The sequence below is a fragment of the Oryzias latipes genome, chromosome 13, assembly GCF_002234675.1.
Source record: "Oryzias latipes chromosome 13, ASM223467v1".
Taxonomy (NCBI): Eukaryota; Metazoa; Chordata; class Actinopteri; order Beloniformes; family Adrianichthyidae; genus Oryzias; species Oryzias latipes.
The window spans coordinates 13,439,918-13,462,818 of record NC_019871.2 but is presented as its reverse complement, the minus strand read 5'-3'; the positions used below and the strand labels follow the sequence as shown (position 1 = coordinate 13,462,818).

Genomic DNA, 22,901 nt, shown 5'->3' with positions numbered 1-22,901 from the left:
CTCATCTATAGGATTCTCAATAATTCTGTTCTTAATAGTTAAGGGAGACCGAGAGTTTTTTATTTTCGATATTTTAAAAAATACCTAATTAAAAGTATTTCCAGGTAATTCTGCAAGATGACAGAAAAGCATATTTCCGATGCAACTAAGCATTTCTTCCAGTTTTGTGTTATGATGTCTGCAAGTTCAGATAGCACCCCCCCCCCCCAAGCTCAGTCATACAATTATTTTTTACTTTAAAGTTCTATAAAGAGTTAAAAGGCTAAATGTGTTAAAAGCATTAGGTAAGGACGGATCCAGCAGGGCTCCTCGGCCTGGTATCGTGTGTCCTCCTCATTCTCGTCTGCTGTATACATCCAGCTCCATCTCTGACCCTCCATCCATCCATCCCTCTCACTTCACTCTTCTTCCTTTTTCCCTGGGGTGCTCTAACACAGACCGGACCATTTCAAGATGTTAGCAGAAGAGTAAATGAGCTTTTTTGTTATTGTAAACGCTAGCCCAAGCTGCTTGGCAGTGGACCTCATTCAATAACACCTCCGTAAGGTTTAGACCGATAGAAAGAAGCCTTACTGTAATAAATATATTTGTATAAAGAAAGTAATTCCTGCTGACATTTATACATGGAGAAGGTTAAATTTGCAGAAGTCAGAGAGAAGAAGGAGAGGGGGAGCTAAGTAGATATTATTTTAATTTTAACAAACTACTCCTTGTCTAAATGGGAGAGGTCTTTTTCCTCACAGCTATTTTGGGTCCTGATATGACATTAACTGCTGGGAGGGAGCTGACCAAAACCAGCTGAGTGGCGTGTGTTTGAGGCACACAGACGGGGAAAGCAGGCACAGGGGATCAAAGCATCGGGCCCGTAACATGCAGCCTGCCGACTGTTACCTCGAGCACCCTCGGAGGCAGTGAGGAGGAAATAACGATACACCTCACATCCCGCAGCTGCATGTGTATGAGGCTCCAAAGACACTGAGGCCTTTGCTCCAAGGTTCACCGCAGCACTTGGCCAGCTGCATCACACTTGTCTGTCCATCGCAAGCAAGCCAGCCAGGCAGGGCTAACGTTAACATTAGCACTTTTCTCCCTCCATCAGCAGTTTATAGTGTGAATGCATTCATTTCTGTTGAAGATTACAGGGGGGGAGGATTTCAAGCCCAACGGAAGTCGGTGCAAAAAAAAAAAAGAGCTCAGATGGACTCAATGTGTTCAGAGTGAGCAAAACATACACTTTTGAAAAAAGTTTTTTTTCACTCAAGAAGTGAATAAAAGATGAAAATCTAGAAATATCACAAAAAACAGTTTTTTATTTTAAGTCTTAAAGAGGTGGAGATGTCTTGACTGAATTTCAGCAACTTGACTGACTCTTTTTGAATATTTTTGTGTGTCTTTTTGCCTTGTAAGCTTTTCTTGGGCATTGGCTGTTTTTAGAATAGCCCTGTTTCTGTTTTGGGTAGATATTTAAAAAAAGAAGTTCTCCTTTTCTCCATGATTTCCACATATCTTTCAATTGAGTAAGGCACTGTGTGTGTATACTAATTCAACCAATGGACTCCTTACAGTTCATGAGCGCCCTGATCAGATGCTCGTCTTTTGCCGACTTCATATTAAATGTATGCTTACATAAATTCTAACTCAAGTCAGTTATGAAACTTCTACTTTTGACAGTTCTTTTCAAGATTTTTTTCTCTCCAAATTGCACTTTGATTAGTGGACTGATAACAAAGATTTCAAGACTCATTACAGAGTTCCCCACCTTTCGTGCTGTATGTCTTATGGATGCAGCATACTTGACAATAAAGCTGACTTTGACTTTGACTTTCTGTCACCCATCTACCCAGTGGTCTTACGCAGTGGAGAAGCCTCACACAGGCAGTTTGTTCAGCTTAGCCTGGTCTGCAGACAGCACCCAACTGGCAGGGGCCTGCGGAAACGGACATGTCATCTTTGCCCATGTACTGGAGCAGTGCTGGGAGTGGAAGAACTTTGTCATCACTCTGACCAAGAGGAGAAGCATGCAGGTAAAAAAAAATCAACCCTAAAAACTTGAAAATATAAATAAACCTCCTATTTATTTAATCTAATTTTTAATAATAAATCTACACATTTTTTCAAGATTGACATTTTTCTCAAAATAACCTTTAAAGTAAAAAAAAGTTCATGAAAGTAAACGGTGCATTTAAAAAAGAAATACTGCAAAATCGGTTTTGGCTTCCCTACGACTGAAGCTGCAGATTTTAACAATAAACGTATCTGTAATTAATACTTCTAATTACCGGAGTTAATGTAATTATGTTTGCATACCTGAGCCATTGACATAGGTGAGGAACTGCTTTTATGCTGAGCAATAAAAGCTTCCAGCCATTTATTTGAGCAGGGCTCTCTCAATTTAGTGGAATGCAAGCCCTGCAATGACAATGCTCAGTCTGTTCAGCTGTCTCCCTTCCTCCATCATTCTCTACTGTTTAAACTCACACCAACCACAAGGTAGCTTTTTAATGCAGTTAACACCAAGCATACATACACGTTCACTTGTATACTTTCAGATCCACACACATCAACCAGAGTTGCACTCGTGTACATGTCTATTTATGCGCTGCAGACTTCTCTACCTACAGTAGTTTGTGTAAACCAAACAAAGTTGGTTCATCAGCCATTTATTTTCAGCCTCGCAGGCGGTTTTCTGTCTCCCTCCTCCCCCTTTTCCTGCTTAAAGTCTGTTTAAAAAGAGGACATCTGCCAGTGGTTTGTGAATCAGCCAGCTAAATTTACCACCTTGCGGTCCAATGTTTTTTTTTTTTCCTTATTCCTGGTTGTGTTGCATGTAAAATTGGACTGCTGGAGGGAGCAGAAGAGGAAGATTTGTAAAGCTGTAAAAATAGCCTCACCTTTCATTTGGTGCTGGAAAAAGCCTCTTCATTCATTTACATGAGTTAAAATGAAGTATTTATCTGTGCAAGTTATTAAACACAAGTAAGTACCAGAAAAAGAAGAGAAATCAGCTTTTTCTGACTGCAGTTTACCAAACTTACAGCTTCTAAAATGCCAGCTGTTTTTCCTCCTAACTGTATGTAGATATTTGTTTATGAGGCTGGCATCAGCTTCATTTATGACACAAATGTTCAAATAAAACCATTTCTTTGTCAGTACAATATCGTGTTCCTTTTTCTTTCCAATTTTGCACATCTCCCAGCTTTTGCTTTAATTTCCTGTTCTTTTCTCCAAGGTGACAAATGTGATGAATGATGCAGTCGACATATTGGACTTCAGGGATCCCGTCATCAAAGCCTCACTAGCGTTTGCTCATCTGGTGGTTGCTACTTCTCTGCAGTGCTACGTTTACAGGTCAGTCAACCCTGTCCACACTATTACCAATATTATTTAAATAAATCGCTTAACTTATTTACTTTGCTTTTAGAGAAATTGATTTGTTTCCAACATCTTTAAAATATTTAAAATGTTTAAATCGGGGTTAATGTCCACAAGATGATTGGTTTAGGGCAGCTGTGTCAGACTGTAGGCCTAGAGGGCCTACATCCTGCTTGTTTTTTTACAGACCCAACCTTTAGGTGTAATCAGGCTTAGTTAGAAAACAAGTAGGACGCTGGCCCCTCAAGGCCTGACACCTGTAGTCTATGGCTACAGGGTATATTAACGTAAAATTGACAATGGATTCGGTTTTAGGCCTTTTATTACTGAATAAATACAAAAAGGGGTGTAGGAGAGGTAAGGACCATGGTTGAGCCAAAGAAATGGAAATATATAGACTTTCAGTAAAACTGATCAAGTAAGCAAAAGTCTGCCTAACTTCCCTACAAAAATGAGAAACAAAAGAAGCAATAGGTAGCACCAACCAACTTCCCTGAACACAGATGAAACCACGTGAGACGTTCAGGGGGGTCCTGTCTTACCTGTTCCACACACTCCAGCACACGGGGGACACTTTATCGATCATAGACATTAAATGAAAGGAGGATTTTGAATATCTTTCTTCCAGGTGACAAACTGTGGGATTAGAGAATTTTAGCTTAATAGGAATGAATGAGGACAGACTTTTTCATGTACAATAAACATGCTATGTAGGTGTTTCTCCAGAAACTACATCTGGTTCTTGGTACTTTTGCTTTGAGATTGGCTTCCTTCTGGAAGCTCAAAGGGTTGCTGCTTTATCCTGTGATGCACTACCCTAAAAATCCACAGAATTAGTGACTGAATCAACAGTAGAGAAGAAAAAAACACAGTCAGATGACTTTTCTAAAATTCACATAAGCAATGTTCCTAATTAGCTTAATAATTTCACTTTTGACTGCAAGACTAAACACCGAAAAATTCTTAATCTTTACATGAGAATGTGTCTCTGTTTACACCAGTGTTTACTTGATGTTAAACTTTTGGCTTTAAAAAAATGTGATGCTTTAAGTCTTTAGATCTGCATCTTTTAGAATTCTCACCCCTGCCTGTTCTCCATCTGTAACGTGTCAGCTTATAAATGTCCTTTTCATTAACAGACTTTCAACTGTGTAATTTTACTGTTTATTTGAACTAGCTCAAGAAACTGGAATACTCCTCTCATCTTTGACCTGAAGGAGGGAACAGTCAGCCTCATCCTGCAGGCAGAGAAGTGAGTCCTTCAGCTGCAGGAGCAGTGCAACAGGAGACAAAGCAGGCTGTTGGGTCATCTGTCAGTTTCTCTAATGCTTCATTACTCTCTCCACCGGCCTCTCATCGAGCATCGACTACACTCACACTCACACACCACACTCCCCCCATATGGGGCGTGCTCTGCCTTAGCCCCTGTCATACAAGAAGGCTGAAAGTGAAACCACTGGGGGAAATTAGGTTAATATGGAGTAGCTCTTGTGCAATACTCCGGTGCCATTCCTGGTACTCAGATTAGAACTAAATTGATCTTTGGCTATTTTGTTATAGCAGCTCTCTTTGATGGGTCTCACTTACTAAGTTAAAGTGTGTTGATGTAATACTTTAAGTACCTGCATGTGTTGGTTAATTGGCTTTATTTTCTTTTGATTTTTTCTTTTATTCCAGTCTGTTTCAACTCCCTTGTTAATCTGCTTTACTCCTCCTCAGGCTGATTCACTCACACATGGATATATATTTTCATGTCCGTCGTGTTGTCTTTCTTCGACTTTTCAGACATTTCTTACTTGTGGATGGAGCAGGCTTGTATGTATTCTCCTATGAGGGTCGTCTGATATCCTCGCCTAAGTTCCTGGATATGAGAGCTGACAGTCTCAACGCTCAAGTCATCTCACTTTGTGATGACACGATCGCCATTCGGGACAACAGAGATGAAAAAGGTGAAATGCACAATATATATTTTCCACCATTAAAACCACGCATGACTTGTGTAATTTTTCTTATTTTTCTCTGTACCAGTCATCCTATTCTTTGATGTCCTGACTGGGAAAGCTGTCGGAGATGGGAATCCCTTAACTCACAAGGCTAGTAGTCATTATTTCCTTTTTACCATAACTGTCTCCGAATTACCTAAAGAAGAGTTTCTAAACTGTTTCTTTTCATGTTTTTAATTATGCAGAAATATTATGCAGGTTAGATCACGATTTTTTTAAGCTATATATTTTAAAAGTATTGCTCAACTGTCATTTTTTAAAAGTGTTTCAAATCTGGTTTGCCTCTACAGTTCCAGTCAATTATTTACGATTCATTGTAAGAAACATGATATTTTGTGAAATTTGCCTTTAAACCAAATAAAGTAAAAGATTACATTTAGTTTTTTTTAAATATTTATCTCTGTTAATTCATCCATTTAAGTGTATTCTTACTATTATTTATTATCCATCTACTGATTTTCAATAAGGCTATGGAAGGTGATTTCACCTTTGTGGGATCTATAAAGTTCTATTCTATTCTATTCTACTCAACAACTTTCAAACCTTCTGTACTCTGTTCCAACACCCCTCCATACTTTTCATTACATTAGCTGCTCTGTATTTTGAACCCAAATCCCCTTGCAGGAGCATTATTACTGCAGTTATGATATAGAGACCCAAACAGCTGCATTTTCAGTTGTAATGGAAAATATTAATTTGATAATATCACAAAGTGACACAGCTAACTTAATTTAGCTTGTGTTATGAAACTATCGCTGGGATGTACAATATGCATTCATTGCTGACATTTATATGCTGATTAAAATAGGGAGGTCAGTCAAAGTTGGATATTTTTCTTGTTTTTTTATTTTATTATAATTTTGATATTATTTATTTTTATGTACATCAAAAATGTATGTTTGTATGTATGTTAAAGTCAGTGAAACATTTTTACTCATTTTTATTTTCTTTGTTTTGTTTTTCTTACAGGTATTTGTAAAAATTCCAAAAACAACAGTTGAAAGTGATAATTGTGTTTTTGTTTTAGTAATATACACTTTTTTTCGATCTTGGGGCAACTAAATCCCAGCACGAGGGTCAAAAGTAAAATGTTGTAATTCAAAGGAATATTAAATCATGTTTGCAGGAAGTTCACAGCTGAAGAAAGATAACAGACACATTCAGAAAAATGTATAAAAGGTTTTCAGTGTACAAAAAGCAAGTGACATGGAATTATAGCAGCGCGAAAAAGATGTAGAGGTAGCAGCAAGTTGGTGTTTGTCAGCAATCTTTGTCTGCCAAGACTCAAAAGCTTTAAGGTATTGTACCAAAGCCAGCGAGCACAAGTCAAAAACACACACAGGTTCACTAACACACATTGCCATACCTTGTCTCTCTGTTTTTCGTACACACACTAAAACTTGGCAGGTTGTCGGCTTACTCTGCAAACGGTTTCTCCCTTTATTTCTTTTCCTGACTGTTTGTCCACACTCCATCATTTTCTCCTCACGTCCTTCTTACCTTGTTACTTTTGTGTGTGTGTCTCTCTCTTTTTTTTTGTGTGCAGCTGGAGGTGGTGGAAATAGCTCTGGATCAGTGTGGCCCAGCCACTGACAGGAAAATTGCACTGATAGATAAAAACCGCGACCTTTACTTGGCCTCTGTGCGTCATTTTGGGCGAGAAACCAAAATCTGCAAAATCGGTGAGTCATAAGGGGGGGGCAAAGGATTCCACCTGGAAAAATCTGTAGTGGTAGTCTCCGTTTTTAAATACGGATGTCTTTACATTTTTTTATAGGCACTATGGTGGACAATATAGCATGGAATGATGCTGCGAACATCCTTTGTGGAATTCAAGACAATCAGCTGACTGTGTGGTGTTACCCAAGTGTTGTCTTCACGGATAAGGAACTTCTACCTAAAACGCTGCACATACGAGACAGCAGGTAAATCTATATTAAATGTAACAGGTGGGTGTGGTGTAACTGTTTTTTTGTTAATGGATGATTCCTTCTTACTTACATTGTAATTGTTCTTTAAGGGCTCACTGCTAGTTATGTTAATAAAGTTTTAATCTTTTTTTTTCTAAATGTAAAATACTAATACTTGTGTATATTAATAAATTCCCAACTTGACACTTAAAGCACTTTTAAATGTTATAAGCTTTGCTTGATTTTTAAGGCTGCTTTGAAAAGCATCAATTATTCACTAGAAAGAGCTAATTAGGTTGTTAGTTATTACTTTTAGAAACATGTTTAATAGTTTTTGAAAAACATGTTTTAACTTATGAATTTTTAACTATTACCAATAATATTTTATTCATGTTAAGAAGCTAAAAAAAATGATGGTAATAATATTCACTGCATGTATAGTAAATCACAAAACCTTCATCAAATTTTATATTTTTTTGGAGCCAAAAATCTCTTCCTGTATGTATGAACACGTGTAATGAATGTTATGAAGTAAAATGCAAAAGTCCTCAGCCAGTTTTCATTTCTTACTACCAGAGATCTTTACCAGATACAGGAGTTAATTGCAAGACATACAAGAAAATACAGATAGATGAAAAAAAAATGCTGTTCAATTTTAAAAAACCTTGAGGGTCAATGTTTGATACAATCGACTTTATTCCTCTGCACAGCCTAAATCCTTTTTATCCAAAATCTCTTATAACTTCTCTAAGTAGTCTTACTGGAAGACATGCCAGGATGTTCTTTGCCAGGATGATCTGTTACTGCCTCGATGATCAGGTTTCCATTGTGTTTGATTATGTTTGTACTGCATTCGTCAGAATCTGCCATCATTGCTAGAATTTTTTTGTTTTTGAAAAAGGAATAAAGCCATGTGAAACCAGGTGTGTGTCAGGTGATACTGCATGATGGATCAAAATCTGAGAGTACTTTAGTTTTTAAACCAGCTTTCAAATATAAAAAAAAAATAATTTTCAAGTAAACTTTTAATAATTTCATCACTTGCTATTGTAAATTTAAAGTCAAATATAATACTGATTATCTGCATACCTCTACTTATTAAATAACTATAATTTGGTTACTTTTTCAGTAAAGACATTCAAAACATGATATTATATTTTAACATGATGTTATATCTTTTGTTAGCCAGTTATTAGTAAAACTTTAGTTGGTGCCTTTATGTTTTTGCAATAACTAAGTCTTTAAAATATGATACATAGTTTTACTAGACAATTCTACAATACCATGTCCTTCTCATTTTTCGGTAAAGGTACTTGGTGTATACTTATAAAGCATTGAGGAATATTCACGCATTTACACACTGATGGCGGCTCCGCTGCCCAACACTGGTGCCAAAGTTTAACCACTAGGAGCAATCTGGGGTTCAGTGTTTTGCCCAAGGATACTTCAACACATGAGCAGGCAGGGAAGAAATCAAACCTGCAATCTGTCAATCAAAGGTTGACTATTCTACCTCGGCACCTCTGCTGCTCTAGGATTTAAACCCTAGACTTTTTCTATGGTTTAAAATACTAAACACGTATAATTGTAAGATTGTTTTTAGATCGTTCAGCTACCTAAGTTTAGTATATTTATTAGTATTAAAAGGATTTAAAGAATCAGGGATTGCTAAAGACTAATTTCCTTTCCTTCAAATCCAATGAAGCAGATTGTATACAAATATAATTTGACCTCTTCTGACTTCTAATTCAGGAAAAAGCAGCCTGAAAACTGTGTTTCTGTGACCCAAAAGTGAGGTGAAGGTTTCATGTTTCAACATTTCACATCTGTGTATGTTTTCTGTGTGTCTCTGTGCAGTGAGTTCAACAGTGCGCCCCGCATTCTGAACTTTTCAGGCACCAAAGTGACATTGCGCCAGGGCGACGGTTCACTGGTGTACAGCAGTGTGCCGCCATACATTGCACTGCTGCATGAATACTGCAGCTCTGCACGCTGGGAGGATGCACTGTGTTTGTGCCGGTTAGTCAAAGTGAGTAGCCCATTTCTCCTATTTTATAGAACAAGTCTTGCATTTTGTGCGTCTCAGACATCTGCTTGGATGTATGTGAAACAGGCTAACCGAGCCATGAGAAGGTAGTCGACAGGTTTATAGAACCACAACAGCAGGCTTTAATTAGCCTGTAATTAGCCTCGTGACAGCATTTACCGGATTAACCCCCCACCCCCAGACCTCACTGTGTGACCTTGCTGTAAGACCATCTAAACGTACGCACTCCTTCACACTGAGGACAAAGATCAACGCTCTTTGCTTAACAAGAGGTGGCACTTCAATTCTGAATAAATTGACAATGTTGTAGAAACAGTATAAATAAAAAAAGTTACCTGTTTCAACTGATTTTTTCTTCTTTTTTTTTACACTGAGTATTTTTTTCCCTTGGCCCCTCCTCTTTCAACTTCTGGTAAAAGCTTGGTGACACTGTGGCTTTTCCCAGAATCCCGCTTGTTATTTACAGCTACTTCCCAGCATATAGAAGCTGATGCATGGAAGAGTTTTAAGCAACAGCCACAAACATAACTAGCAGCTGGGGAAGCGTGTTGTCTAGCAGAGATAATGGAACAGAAACAGCGTTTTTTTTTATTTTAAAAATGTGTTTTGTGGTCAAAGTTGTATCAAATTTATGACCCCAGACAGGGTTTGTCGTTGCTGTTTCCTGCAGGTTGTGATTAGAGCTGTTTGTCATCAGTGTTGGAAGACCTTTGAGCACTCTCATTTGACCAGTTCATTCCTTTATTGACCAAATCCATTTCATTCCTTTTTTTGGGTTACTGGAGCTACTGAAGGGCGAATGCGGGGCACACCCTGGGCAGTTCGCCAGTCTATCACAAAGCTGTTGACCAGTTACTGAAGTAAAAAAAAAAAATGGTGCCATACATTAATCCATATCTGAGACACTTTTGCATCTACATGGTCCGCTTTCCCCTTTGTTTTTTTACACACAAAATAAAATTCGGTTGAAATATTTACAACAACCTGGTTTACACAGGTTGTTTATACAAAAACACACAACAAATCCCTAATCTACGAGAATATTTAGGTTTTTTTGAAGAAAGTCTGCAACACATGTCAAAATAAAATAACATTGACAATGACTACCTTAAATGATTGTATTTTTTCATAACAAATGAATTCATCTGCTTTTCTTTATTCTGCAATATGTTCAAATTTACCCAATGAAATGTGAATCTTGGTTCTGAAATGTACTTGACTGCCTCGACTTGATATGTTCTGATGCTTTTCTGAAAACGGAAAATGCATTTTTATTTAATAGTGGTGTCCAAACACACTAAACAGAGAGCTTTTCCATGGTGTGACTGTGAGCCGAAAGTGCAAAGTGAGTTTTTGATAAACATTCCACACACATGTAACTATGGAATCCTGGGACGGATGTCCAGGACATAGAGGAGGAAAATGAATCACTGGATGAGATCAGGAAGCTAACCGCTAAGACTGCACAGAAGTACTTTACACAATAACAACTTTTTTTTGATTTTCTTAAAATGAAGGTTTAGAGAATTGACTTTCATAGGTAACTTTAAATCTTCGTCGTGGAGCAACGAAGAGACAGAAACCTTTTTTTTCTCCTACAATTGTTTCTATTTTTGCTGTTTTAAATTTGAAAGAAGGAAAAAAAAAGTATATTTCTATTTATCATTCTGCTTATTGCTACTTTAGGACCAGTCTTTATGGGCATGTCTTGCTAGTATGGCAATGGCAAACAGGGAACTGACCACAGCAGAAATGGCCTATGGGGCCATTGGAGAGGTAAGAGATTTGTCTTTGACTATAACTTCAAACCATTTTCCAAATTCCATTTATTTGAAATCCATCAACTCTTCAGCAGCATAAAACTTTTTGGATAAAGATTAGCAACATATTCATGAAAAAAAGTTTTAATGAAAATGAGCTCTTCTTTAAAAGTTTCAGTAAATATTCTTATTTTATAAAAAAAAGAACACAGTATTTAAAACAACCTAATTTTACTGTTCTCTTTTTGCTAAATATGTATAGGGGGAATATGTATGTATGTGTTTCAAAATCTACCTTTTTAATTTAAGCAAAGTGAAGATTCTAGCAGCAGAGAGACCAAAGACAGAATCAGAGCTGTTCAAAATGTTTGCAGCAACTAAGTTAGCGAAGAAAGTTGACATTTTATTGTTTCTTTTCATTTTTACTTATTTAGACAATCTTGGGCAATCTACTCATTTATGACATGACTTGTTCTTTTATGGCTTTTGAACAGACTTGTCATTTTGCAGCTATTGCCCCCTATAGGTGGAGGTCAGAACTTCTTGTAAGCCCCTGGATGAAAGATGCAGGAAGAAGTGTCCTTTTGTCATTTTTAATTAGTTGATAAGCAACATTTTTCAATAAAAAATGTAAAATGTTTGATTAAATGAAAATGACCTTTTAATCTATTAAAGAGGGAACAGCATTGATTAATTGGGTCCCTTAAGGGGAGCAGTTATTTATCATGGGCCCATTTAGATGTGTTTAAGCAGGGAAATATGTTTTTAAAAAACCACACATTTTGAATGTGCCAAATTTTTAAGGCAACACACATCTAAATGAGTGAACATTGAGATGATTCTGAAATAAAGATGGGAAATCACTACCAACCAAAAGTCTTAAATCACTTCAATTCAGACTTGTTTTATGTAATTTAGTTAATTTTTCCAATTTCCTTATTACTGTTTGGCTATGAAAAGCTGTTTTCATATGATTTGTTACTTATATGGTGTTAAACTGAGCAAAGGTGGAACTTTTATCAATAAAATGAATTCTTACACACTTTCCCCTCCCTCTATTTCCAGTTACCAAGAGTCGAGTACATCAGCATGATCAAAGAGCAGCCTTCTAAGGAATCGGCTTTGGCCCACATGCTGCTGTTCAGTGGTCAGGTCCAGGAAGCTGAGTCAGCTCTCCTACAAGCTGGTCTCATCTACCAGGCCATACAAGTGAACATCGACCTTTTCAACTGGGAGAGGTACGGCTCTGTTTGCGTGTGCCCGGGAAATGGCTGCTTTTGTAAAAGACACATCTGTATCTTGTAAACGTTTAGGAGTTTTAAAGTTTAGTTTGAGAAAGTTGCGTTCAAATGTCCTCCTCTGTCCAGGGCGCTGGAGCTGGCAGTCAAACACAAAACCCATGTGGACACCGTGCTGGCCCACAGAGAAAAGTTCCTACAGAAATTTGGCAAAAAGGAGACCAATAAGAGATTCCTGCATTACTCTGAAGGGGTATGTTTTGGTGGGATTTCAACTGGTTATGGCAAAAATTGTAAAAATAGCTGATTGACGTAAAGCTCACACACTCATGTAAGTGGATAATAATACATCGATGAGAGAACACAAGACAAAATAAAACCACTTGACATTTTGAGGAAACCACTGTATATAGAAAGCAGCAACTCTCTGCAGCTACACTGTGGGCACAGATGAACTGGGGTTTCTCTGAGCAGTAAATTCAGTGTAGGTCAGAACAGGTTGGAACTGTGAGTCCAAAGTTGGCTTGTACTTTTGCTGCCAAGTGTGTTGGCCAAAACTGCATTTGCTGCGTCAGCTGCTTAATGAGGTTGCTGTTCTTTCAAACCATGCAGACCATCTGAATCTAGCTAAGAGGAAACATGGACGATGTATTAAAAAAAAGTTATTTTTATGTGTACAGTGATCCCCAGCTGTATCGCAGTTCACCTTTTCCAATCTCTATATTTCACAGATAGTTTACAATTTTCTATGCTTTTTTTTAACAGTGCAATGCGTCCAGATCGTGTTGTGTCTCCTTTGAAGAATGCGTTCACCTTTCTAATTTACATAAATGCTTGATCTTTGTTTTCATTCTGAAATACTGTAACATTTTAAACTTAGAGAGTTTTAAGCAAGAGAGAAAATTGTGAAAATGTTTGTCTGAGCGCAGTGTATAAAGTGTGTAGTGAGGAGTTTTACAGCCTTAAAATTACTATAATGCTACTCTGTGGATTTTGCGATAAACAAGGGAACACTTTACATCCAGCATGTTGTGATTTTTCTTCTCTGCATAAAACTGTTAAGGAAAAACTCCAGTGATTTAATATCAACAATTTAAAAGTGCCAATCTTTTTTTCAATCAATCTACATACGGACCTTTATCATAAATTGAACATACTACTAGTTATACTCCCCTTGCTGAAAATGTGGGACTGCTTCTACCGGATATTGGGGTTTTCTTGGTTATTTTTGCAACATCTGACAATTGAACTGAACTGCCACGGGACTTATACCAAAGAATTTCAAAAACCCTGTTCTCTTGTCTTTTTAGCGTTTCACTGTGGTTTAAAGCTCCACTTGACTACATTAACAAGTTTTATTTAAAAAAATAAGAAATCCTTTAAGGTATGGTCTGTCAACCCAGACAGACCCGCAGTTCCTGCAGTGAACTTGGAAAAGCTGCAGGAAAAGAGCCCATACCCCATCCCCCAGAAAAAAACATTCACCATTCGAAACGCAGCTTATGTAGTCACTGAAGCATACATTGTTACTTGTTACTACAGCAACCATTTGTGAATAACACAGACAAGCGTCTAGCCAAATATCCCAGCTGAAAAACAATCTGATTTGCCTGCAGTTCGAACAAAGCCCATTTTTCTGTTTGCTGTTGAGTAAGAGGAGGAGTTTAGACTTTAAAAGGCCATAAGCACCCTAAAATACACTCCAATTTGGGTGGATGAGGTTCCACTTCCTTCCATGTTATTTGACCAAAAAATCCGCAAAAAATTGCTAATTTCTCATGGGAAAATAAACGACCCAGTCATCTATTCATTCTTAATTATTAACACTTTTTGCTTGCATTTTACTTTGAAAGACTTTTTCTGCTTGAGCTGCCTAAGAGCTGAGCAGATTTGCAGACAAACAGCTACTTTTAGCCTCTCCAAGTCCTCACAGCTCTCCAAAACCTTAAATGTAATTTAGTGACTCACGATTAATTGTGTACCTGGGGTTACTGGAGCGAATCTAGCATTTATTGGAACCTACTTTGAAATGATTGGTTGTTGTGTTTCCACTGTTTCTGTTCTGGCTTATCTATGAGCTTAGTTTGACCGGTGTTTTGCTCAGTCTTTATATCACCTTCATTTCGTCTTTTCACCAGGTTGATGTGAATTGGGAGAATATCCGGGCGAAGATAGAAATGGAGCTGTCTAAAGAGAGGGAGAAGGCTGCAAATGCCTCTGTGAGGAGCAATGGAGCCTCATACCGTTGACTGTCAGTTTTGGTGGCTTTACATGTACATACCTAAGAGTTATATGAAATATTTTCCTGAAGTACCACGTCCACCATAAATTACAACTTCTTGAAACAAAAGATGCTGAGATGTAAAGAGGTCCATGAGGAGCATGTGACTGCTGCCCGACACGAATCCTTGTGACCTCCCGTGTCCTGAAACCCATTTAAGTGAGAGATGAAAACACATCTGATACTTAACACAAAGTATCTCAAAATCCTTCTTAAAAGACTTTTTCAGGCATACGGCCCATCCTTCAGAGTTTTATACAACTACTATATTATTGAAAAATGTCTGTAAGATTACGAGCTTCCATATTAGCTGAATTGCTCTTGTTATAACTTGGCTTTGTTCTAGTAATACTGGCTCAAACACCTGACTCAGTCGCCTCCCTTAAGTGTGCAGTCTGATGACATTTGCTGGGTCATACCACCCTGCGATGTGCTGCTTTAGTCTTATTTCCACATGCTCCGTTTCGGCTCTGCCCCAATCCAAGATCAATTTACACCTAACTAGGCAAAAAACGTCATGATTGCAAATATGTCTGTGTCCAATTTGTCCGCCACAGCCTGCTGTAAACACCCCCCCTCCCCCCAGTATCTTTTTGCTGTGTCGCTCTGCTCATGATGGCACATTCCACTCAGACATACCTGTGAATGGGAGGCTGGAACAAGTGTATCAATCTGATGTTTTCCAGTAGTTATATATGAAGTATGTTTATGCTGGATTTTTCTATAAACTTGATATAAACAGTCAAGAATTTTCCGTTGTGTTACATGTTGTGTTTTTCTCATTTGTAAAGGTTTAAGTATATTGATACATGTACAGGATCACCTAAAAGGAAACACCAGGAAAAAAAGTACTAACAAACCTTTTTTCCCAAAAATCTTTTTGAATTCAATATTTTTCTTCAAATCTTCAACACATTTCCTTCAATGCTGAGGGGAGAAGTGAAACCTGTGCCTTGCAGCTCCACCCCCTGGTTGGCAGAGGACCAGGCCATCTGTCATCCTAGCCTACCTGCCATTTCTTCTTGTCCAAAAGGGAGAACTTCATTCTCAGGACCATCAGAACATCTTCTAGGCTGTGATCTGGAACAATAGGTTAAACAGTAAATGTGTTCTGGAGTTGCTTTCTTTTCCACTCAGAAATCTGAAAATTTTTTGGCTTTTAAGACGGTCTTTTCTTGTATTTCACTCACTCCATCAGCTAAAGTTTTAAGACAGTAATCATCTTGAGCAGAGTGGAGCTTCCACTTTTCCATCTATAACCAATAAAGTTCTGTGTTTGTTGACTCTACCCAGCACCTTTTGCTGGTCATCTTTAACCCTTAGTTGTTCCTGAACACATTGCTGGGTTTGCCTGTGTACAAACATGCAGAAATGAAACCGACCCCTTCATTAGCTTTGTTTTCATTCGAATCTTAACATGAAGGTTTAAAAAAAAAATTCTTTGAAGTTTTTGGCTTAAAACAAAAATAACGAGTTATGACACAATTGTGACACTTTAAATAAGCTTGTAGCCACAAGGGGCCCAAGTCTGGGTCCCCCCTGTGCCGGTCCCCAGCCCAGATAAAGTACAGGCTTGTGTCAGAAAGGGCATCCGGGGTAAAAACTATCAGCCAAACCACCTGTGTGAATCAGTGAAAGCTGATTCGCTGTGGCAACCCCTGAAGGGATATGTTGAGAGGTGAACAGCTTTTCATATATCAGCAGAGCTTTACCTGTTTTTTTTAGACAATTTTCACATTGTTTTGACCTTGTCTTTGCTTTTATACATTTTTAATTTGTCTCTATGTGGTTGATTTTTTTGTTTGTTTGTTATAAAACATAAAAAATGTTTGATCTCAATTTTTGTGTTTTTTGCAGCAAAATGACTACATTTACCACATGGAATTTAGTTTTTTTTGGACAGTTTGGGGTTCGTTGTGTAATTTGATCAAATGTGTCTGTAAAGCTGGGATGATGCTAAAAACATGGATGTCAAATATTTTCACAAAAAAACAGTTTTAAAGATAACTTATTAGAGCAAATTATAATTTAAAAAGGGTCGAAAAGGCCCAAGACTAATAAGGGTTAAAGACTTTTTATGTTAGCTACTTTTATGCCAATTTAGTTTTTCAACATCCTAAAATGATTAACTTTTAAAAAATGTTATGCTAATAATTAACAGAAAGCAAAGTCATAGCTACAAAGCCCCGGTTCATGTATCTTCAGTTTGTTCTTTGTCCGGTTCAGGGTCACAGGGTTGCTGGAGACTATCCCAGCTCCTTCGGGACGAATGCAGGATCCATCCTGGACGGTTCTCCAGTCCATCACAGGGCCACACACTCACTTACTATTTAGAGTCATCAGTCAACCTTTGAAATAACTTTTTGGACTGTGGGAGGAAGCCTGAGAGAACATGCAAACTCCACCCAGAAAAGATCCAACCGGGATTCACACCGGGGCATTCTCGCTGTGAGGCGACAGTGCTAACTGTACAGCACAGTTTTTCAGCACAAACAACACGCAAATAAGAAAATACTGTTCTTTTATTTAATCAGACATTTGAATTCAGTGTTGGTGCTCACACACAGGCACAGAGAAGAAGTTTACTGTGGACTCTAGAAGAATTGTGTTTTGAAGACATGACCTTTTTCTGTCCTTTTGTCCAGGCTGGAGAATAACTGGATTATGGGAAGCCAAAATCCATTTTCTTTATTTGTACTCTACTTGGCCCTGTGTTTTTATCTTATCTGCAGTTTGGCTATCTCTGTCTTCATATAGTTTGAGGGTGTTTTAATAAGAGCTGCATTTAATGAAAATGAAAAATGACCAAAAAATATATATATAATCTTTAGCATCTCCTGATGGGATGTCTGTCTGTAATCTGCCTCAACATGGAAGCTGCTGCTCAGTGAGCAATAACAGCAGGGAGGCCTTGATAGTTTGAATTGCTTTCTTTTGTTGCCCTGTGCATCTCGCAGTCTCTCTCTGAACCTCATATGGACCATCAGTGGGTTTTAACTATGGATCTAAGGCTTTTAAAGGCAAACTCCACCCTCCCACAAGTTTCCCTCTGGGAGAGAAAGCCATCAGTGATCGGTATCGGTTCTGCCGTCACAGTCTGGCAGTATTGGGTTTCACAAGCCGCAAGAGTCACACTCCAGCCCTTAGTGTCAGGGGCATTAGAGGAGCTCAAGGTCTCAGTGTAGCCTTGTCTCACATAAAACTTTTGACAAAAATATACTTTTAGTCAATCTGATTAATTCAATTGTTTGGCTGTGTGTTTTTTAATTGATCATTTCTTTTGATATGGGGAGAAAATGTTCAACTCTTAACAATTTCATTTGCATTTTACTTTTCTTATGGCTTATAAAATTAACATAATTTACACGAAGCAAAAGCAGTGCTGCAAAAGGAGTGAACCGTTTTCAAGATTCCTGCATCAACTCTTACCCATTGTGCTCAAAGTAAAATGCCATTTAGCTTGATGTAAATGATTCATGCGCCGGTAGGGTGTTGGATTACAACTTCTAAAAATAAGCCTTGTTTAATGGCAGCTACCTCTTATGATCAATGCTGGAGTAGATTTCTAGGTCATCTCAGTCTAAATCCTCAGGTCACTCTGCCAGAACAAAGAAGCAGCTGCCTCCTGTCTGTGTTTCCTGCTGTTTCTCTTGTCCTGTGTTTCCTCTAAGCTGTGAAGTATTAGTTCTGCTTGGGGCAGCAGTGCGATCCTGTCTGACATGTTATCACTGCAATGCCACTTTTTTTTTATAGGCGCTATGGATCACATCAGTCACTATTTTCCTGAACAAGATGCAGCCCAAAGACATCAGGCCTGGGTTTTGCATTTTCCTTTCAAATTTAGGCATTTTTTTCTCCTGTTGTGGCTCTTTTAGCAAACGTTTTTAATAAAAAATCTTTGAAATGTAGTTAATGTAAATGCGGATCATTTATAATGCAGTATTTTCCAGAGATTTCTGAAAGTGTCTCTGGAAAAACAACAGTTGAGGTCCCTTTATCCTGTTCCTGTGTCAATTATTAGAGGTGTAAAAATTCATTCTAACAATGGTTTGATATATATAATTTCTGGTTGCTGATCCAATTCATAGTTAATATTAGTTCACTGACCAAAAATCGATCCAGGACATCTTTAGCCACAACCAGTATGACTCAGATAAATACCTGGATACTGATAAGTGCAGAACCTGCACTGCAGGTGAAGTCTTCCAGATTCCTTGTATTTCTTGCAAGATAATCAAGTGTAAATTAAATATGTTTACAAACAAGTAAACCAGAATACATGTTAAATCAATTCACCTTTTAGTTTCATAAAGTTCAGCCCGCTGTTGTTTTTCCACATCCAAATAATCCAAAGGGAACATTAGAACATTCTACCACACTGTGTGGTCACATGTCTTTGCTAAATTCAAAGTGTTTCCACACATCGGACTGGAATGATGGACTGTGGGGATGCGTATTGTCCGCTGTGATGGCAATTGGTCGTTTCCTGATATCAATATAATCAATTTATTTTGTTTTGAATTGATCTTACGGCATAGATCAGTTCGATTAACAACTTGCTTTGGACAGATCGATCTGGTTGGATCATAGGAATAGAAATCGATTTCTCAATTTATTAATCGTTACATCCCTAACATTCATATGGTTTCCAAGAAGAAATGATGTCTCTTTGGGATGCAAATAAGGGGGGAGGACTGAAGAGGGAAAAGAGAATTTTCAGGTCCAGCTGAAAAATGAGCATCAAGGAAAAGAGAAGCGCAGGGGTTTGATGGGAGAAATGTTTCATGGTGTCACTAAAAGTGAGATGCTGCAGGAAAACTTAATGCGATTGCGCCACAGCCAAATGAGCTGCAACCATGCAGCCCTGAGCGCATGTCTTCCATTAATCCCTTTTTAGGTCATTTGCATACAGAAGGCCAGCAGAGCCCCATTGTTGAGGGCATTTTCTCAGCCTCCTCTTTTCTTCTTACATTCAAAAAGAGAGTTTGATCCTCCCATGGATCCCTTTGCATGAGGAGCCTATACTCCTATGGAAGAGTCAGTGTCATAGGGTTTCCATCAAACGGAGTTCCGGCACGTCCTTGGGCTTTGTTGCAGTCCCAGCAGATCCCGTCTCTGCCCTGGGGACCTCGGTCCCGCGGCTCTCCTTGCGTCCTCACTGCGCCTCTCGGTCTCCGACAGCAAGTTGTCATCCGAGCGGTCCCTGTGCATCTCCTGCATGCTCTCCTCGTACGTGGGCAGGTATTTCACCTCGTCATAGGCGGGCAGATTGGGCGAGGTGAACCCCCCGACGGTGTATTCGGGGTAGCGCTCCAGCAGGGAGTCCTGAGACGCGGACGCGTGGCCGTGGGAGAGGGAGGGCTCCTCGCAGTGCTCGTGGTTCTGGTCCCGGCGGGGCCGGGGGCAGATGATCCGCTGGATGAAGTATCCCATGGCAAAGAGCAGCAACAGGATCAGGATGCCCGACAGCTTCCGCGTGATCCAGCCGACGTTGTCAAAGAACACGTGGATGGGGAGCTTGCAGCAGTACTCCGCGGAGCCGCCGCTGGAGCCGGTGCGGTTGGACGCGCAGCACTGCTGGTTGTCGCCGCACTGGACGTCCCCGCAGCTGCGAGCCGCCTCACAGGCAGACACCAAGCACGCAGACACCAAGGTCCGAGTTGTCCTGCCGCCGCCCATCAACCCGGGCCGATGCATGACTGGATCCAGGAAAGGAGGAAACGCAGAATCCCGCAGCTCTGGAAGTCCTGCGTTGTCTCCAGATGTGTAGCGATCACGCGCCGCCACAGGCTCTGCTGGCGGACCGCAGGTGCCCCATGATGAGGACGAGCCCACTGTCTGCGCGGTGGGAGTGGAGCAGCTCCGGGGTCTGGAGAGATGAGGATCATGAATAATCTTACATCATTCTTACGTGAAGGCTTTCCTGTGAGGCTCCTGGCGCGTCGTCAGAGCAGCAGGACTGCAAATGATCCAAGTCCATAAAACCTCAAAGACCTGACATCTTTTATTCTTCCAATGGATTTGAGCGCTTTGCTGCATGATCCTCAACAGTCCCAAAATGAGAGCATCCTCGCTGTTTAACTCTTCTTTTGCACCATCAATAAATTAGTTGGTCATTCTTAGGTAAGATGTCTCAGAACAAATTAGAACAGAGGAATAACTAAAGGAGGACCTAATGATTTACTTATTAACTTTTTCCAAAATAACTTCAAACATGAGGAAGTTCAGCTCAAAACATTGGATTAACCACAACAGAGATTATAAATATTTAAAGTGAATTTTAAAATCTTCTAATTTGTCAAGACTAAAACCCAGAGTGACTAATTTCATTTCTTGTAGTGAAATCATAATATAGATCATTACATCCTAAAGGAGAACAAAGAAAAAAAGGAAATTTTGGTACATTGCATTGACATTCAAAATACTTTTAGAAACTCATTTAGACAAAACACACTTATAATCACCTGACCAAAAGAAATGGGAAGAACCTTTACTTGCAAAAAAAAGTGCTTGCATACGTCTTCAATATCTTTACAAATGCATATTCATCCACCTACATATTTCTTTTAACCGTTACTAGAAAAAGTTGCCAGAAACGTTTTTCTATCCTTAAAAAACAAACAATGCATCTCAGGCTGGCAAATATTGGAACGTTTTTTAGGATTTGGGGCAATGCTTTTCAGATAATTGCAGATGTAAACGATGATGATAATGGCAATGAGCAATATTTGGCTAAAACTTAAAAATGTAATGTCACTGCAGACAACTTTTCAATGACACAGTGGGGTTGGTAAAGGGATTTGGGCTTGTTTGCAGCTCAAATCATTACCAGACGTGCAGACCAGAGATGTTACATTTTAATTCTGATGAAAATGGTGTTTTTAACATGTTCTTGTGGCATTTTCCTAATAATAATTGTTCTTATGACTTATTTAAAGAAAATTAAGCTCAGAATTGCATTTCTGAGTATTCCTTCATTCAACTCAGAGGTGTATTTCTAATAAGTTACTGCTTCTTCAAAGAAATTATGTCCAAGAAAATGACACAAGTTTTCCAATTTTGGCTAAAAACAGCATAATCATAATTACAAAAACACTGAAAATGCTTTTACAATAGATCAAAAGATGATCAGATTGGGACTGTAGGCTACATGATTTAGATGTCAGAACATCACACAGCCTGTCAAGTCTGTCCACAACTCTCAAAGGGTATTTTTTTCAAACAATTTTATGTTGCCCCTCAAAGATTTAGACAGGCTACTCTCCTGACGAGGCACATGTAACCAGCGGTGGCAAATGCATCGGATAAAAATGGCCAACAGCTCAACCCTCCTCATGAAAAATGGATCCTTCTTGGAGTGCGGGACGAAATGGACCCTGGTTAGACGAGCGTCTGGCGTCACAATGGTACGGCATCACCCAGGAGAACAGTATGTCTGCAGCACTAAAGATCATAACCATAAAACGAAGGAAAAAAAAATCTCCAGTTTAATGGTGGCCTCCTTTCACAGCGTGTTAATTTACACAAAAGATGTTCCTTTGGAGGACTTCCAAGAGTAATAAATGGCTCTCTAAGCTCCTCTACAATTACTGAATATCAACTAAGTGATTACACCACTCTGCCTAATTTCTTTCACTACAGTGAAGCAGTGACATTTTGTGGTTGGACAGATTGGTCAACAACATTCATTTTAAAATTTACATTTTTTAATGAAAAGTGATTAAAGGCTCCTTTTTAATGTTCCTACATGTTTTGTTTTACAGAAAAAGGCTCTTTAACTGCATTAAAAAAATGTTGATGATGGTGAAAGAAGCTGTTAATCCTGCTGTTTCATCCGCTTCCCCCTTCTTGTTCCTGTCTTTTTGCTAATAGCCTCACTGTATTCCTTTCTTCCCTAAACAAAGCCAAATGCACAATATACCAAATCGAATTACCGGAGCATTATAACATGAGATTCTGAACAGGGGCAGCATCCCAGAGCCTAATTTATGCTGCATCGTGTTTCATGTAATCTGCCTCGTTTAGGGAAATGTGATCACAGGGCAGTTTTATAATCAGATAAACAATCGATAGCCTGTGGACCACGACTCTGTGTGCAACGCCCCCCCCCCCCCCCCCATTCCCCCTTCCATTCTAGCATTTTAGGCTTTTTCCCAGCAACTCTGTCATCCACAGGCTTATCGATAACTACAGAGTTCAGCTACTATTTTTAATCACAGCTTCCACTCAGTGGTGTCTTAAAGTGGAAATGTGTTGCAGCTCTCACAGTATTGAGGGGGGGCTTCATCCA

The 22,901-nt window shown here is 38.9% G+C and overlaps 2 protein-coding genes across 2 annotated transcripts in view; one reads left to right on the top strand and one right to left on the bottom strand.

The window, feature by feature from the left end:
- Positions 1-15,373, top strand: part of ift80 (intraflagellar transport 80) — a 43,452-nt gene extending 28,079 nt beyond the window's left edge. The window contains exons 9-20 of the mRNA XM_011482498.3: positions 1,845-2,024; positions 3,230-3,348; positions 4,550-4,624; positions 5,158-5,321; positions 5,401-5,465; positions 6,922-7,057; positions 7,153-7,300; positions 9,143-9,314; positions 11,019-11,108; positions 12,158-12,330; positions 12,460-12,583; positions 14,469-15,373. Of these exons, the coding sequence (XP_011480800.1) occupies positions 1,845-2,024; positions 3,230-3,348; positions 4,550-4,624; positions 5,158-5,321; positions 5,401-5,465; positions 6,922-7,057; positions 7,153-7,300; positions 9,143-9,314; positions 11,019-11,108; positions 12,158-12,330; positions 12,460-12,583; positions 14,469-14,579 (1,557 nt within the window). The 3' untranslated portion in view covers positions 14,580-15,373. The remainder of the gene's footprint in view (positions 1-1,844; positions 2,025-3,229; positions 3,349-4,549; positions 4,625-5,157; positions 5,322-5,400; positions 5,466-6,921; positions 7,058-7,152; positions 7,301-9,142; positions 9,315-11,018; positions 11,109-12,157; positions 12,331-12,459; positions 12,584-14,468) is intronic.
- A 1,742-nt stretch (positions 15,374-17,115) lies between these two features.
- On the bottom strand, positions 17,116-22,635 carry c13h3orf80 (chromosome 13 C3orf80 homolog). The gene has a single exon (XM_020708232.2). The coding sequence runs from the start codon at positions 20,306-20,308 to the stop codon at positions 19,670-19,672; it is 639 nt and encodes a 212-aa protein (XP_020563891.1). The 5' UTR covers positions 20,309-22,635; the 3' UTR covers positions 17,116-19,669.
- Between the last annotated feature and the right edge of the window lie 266 nt (positions 22,636-22,901).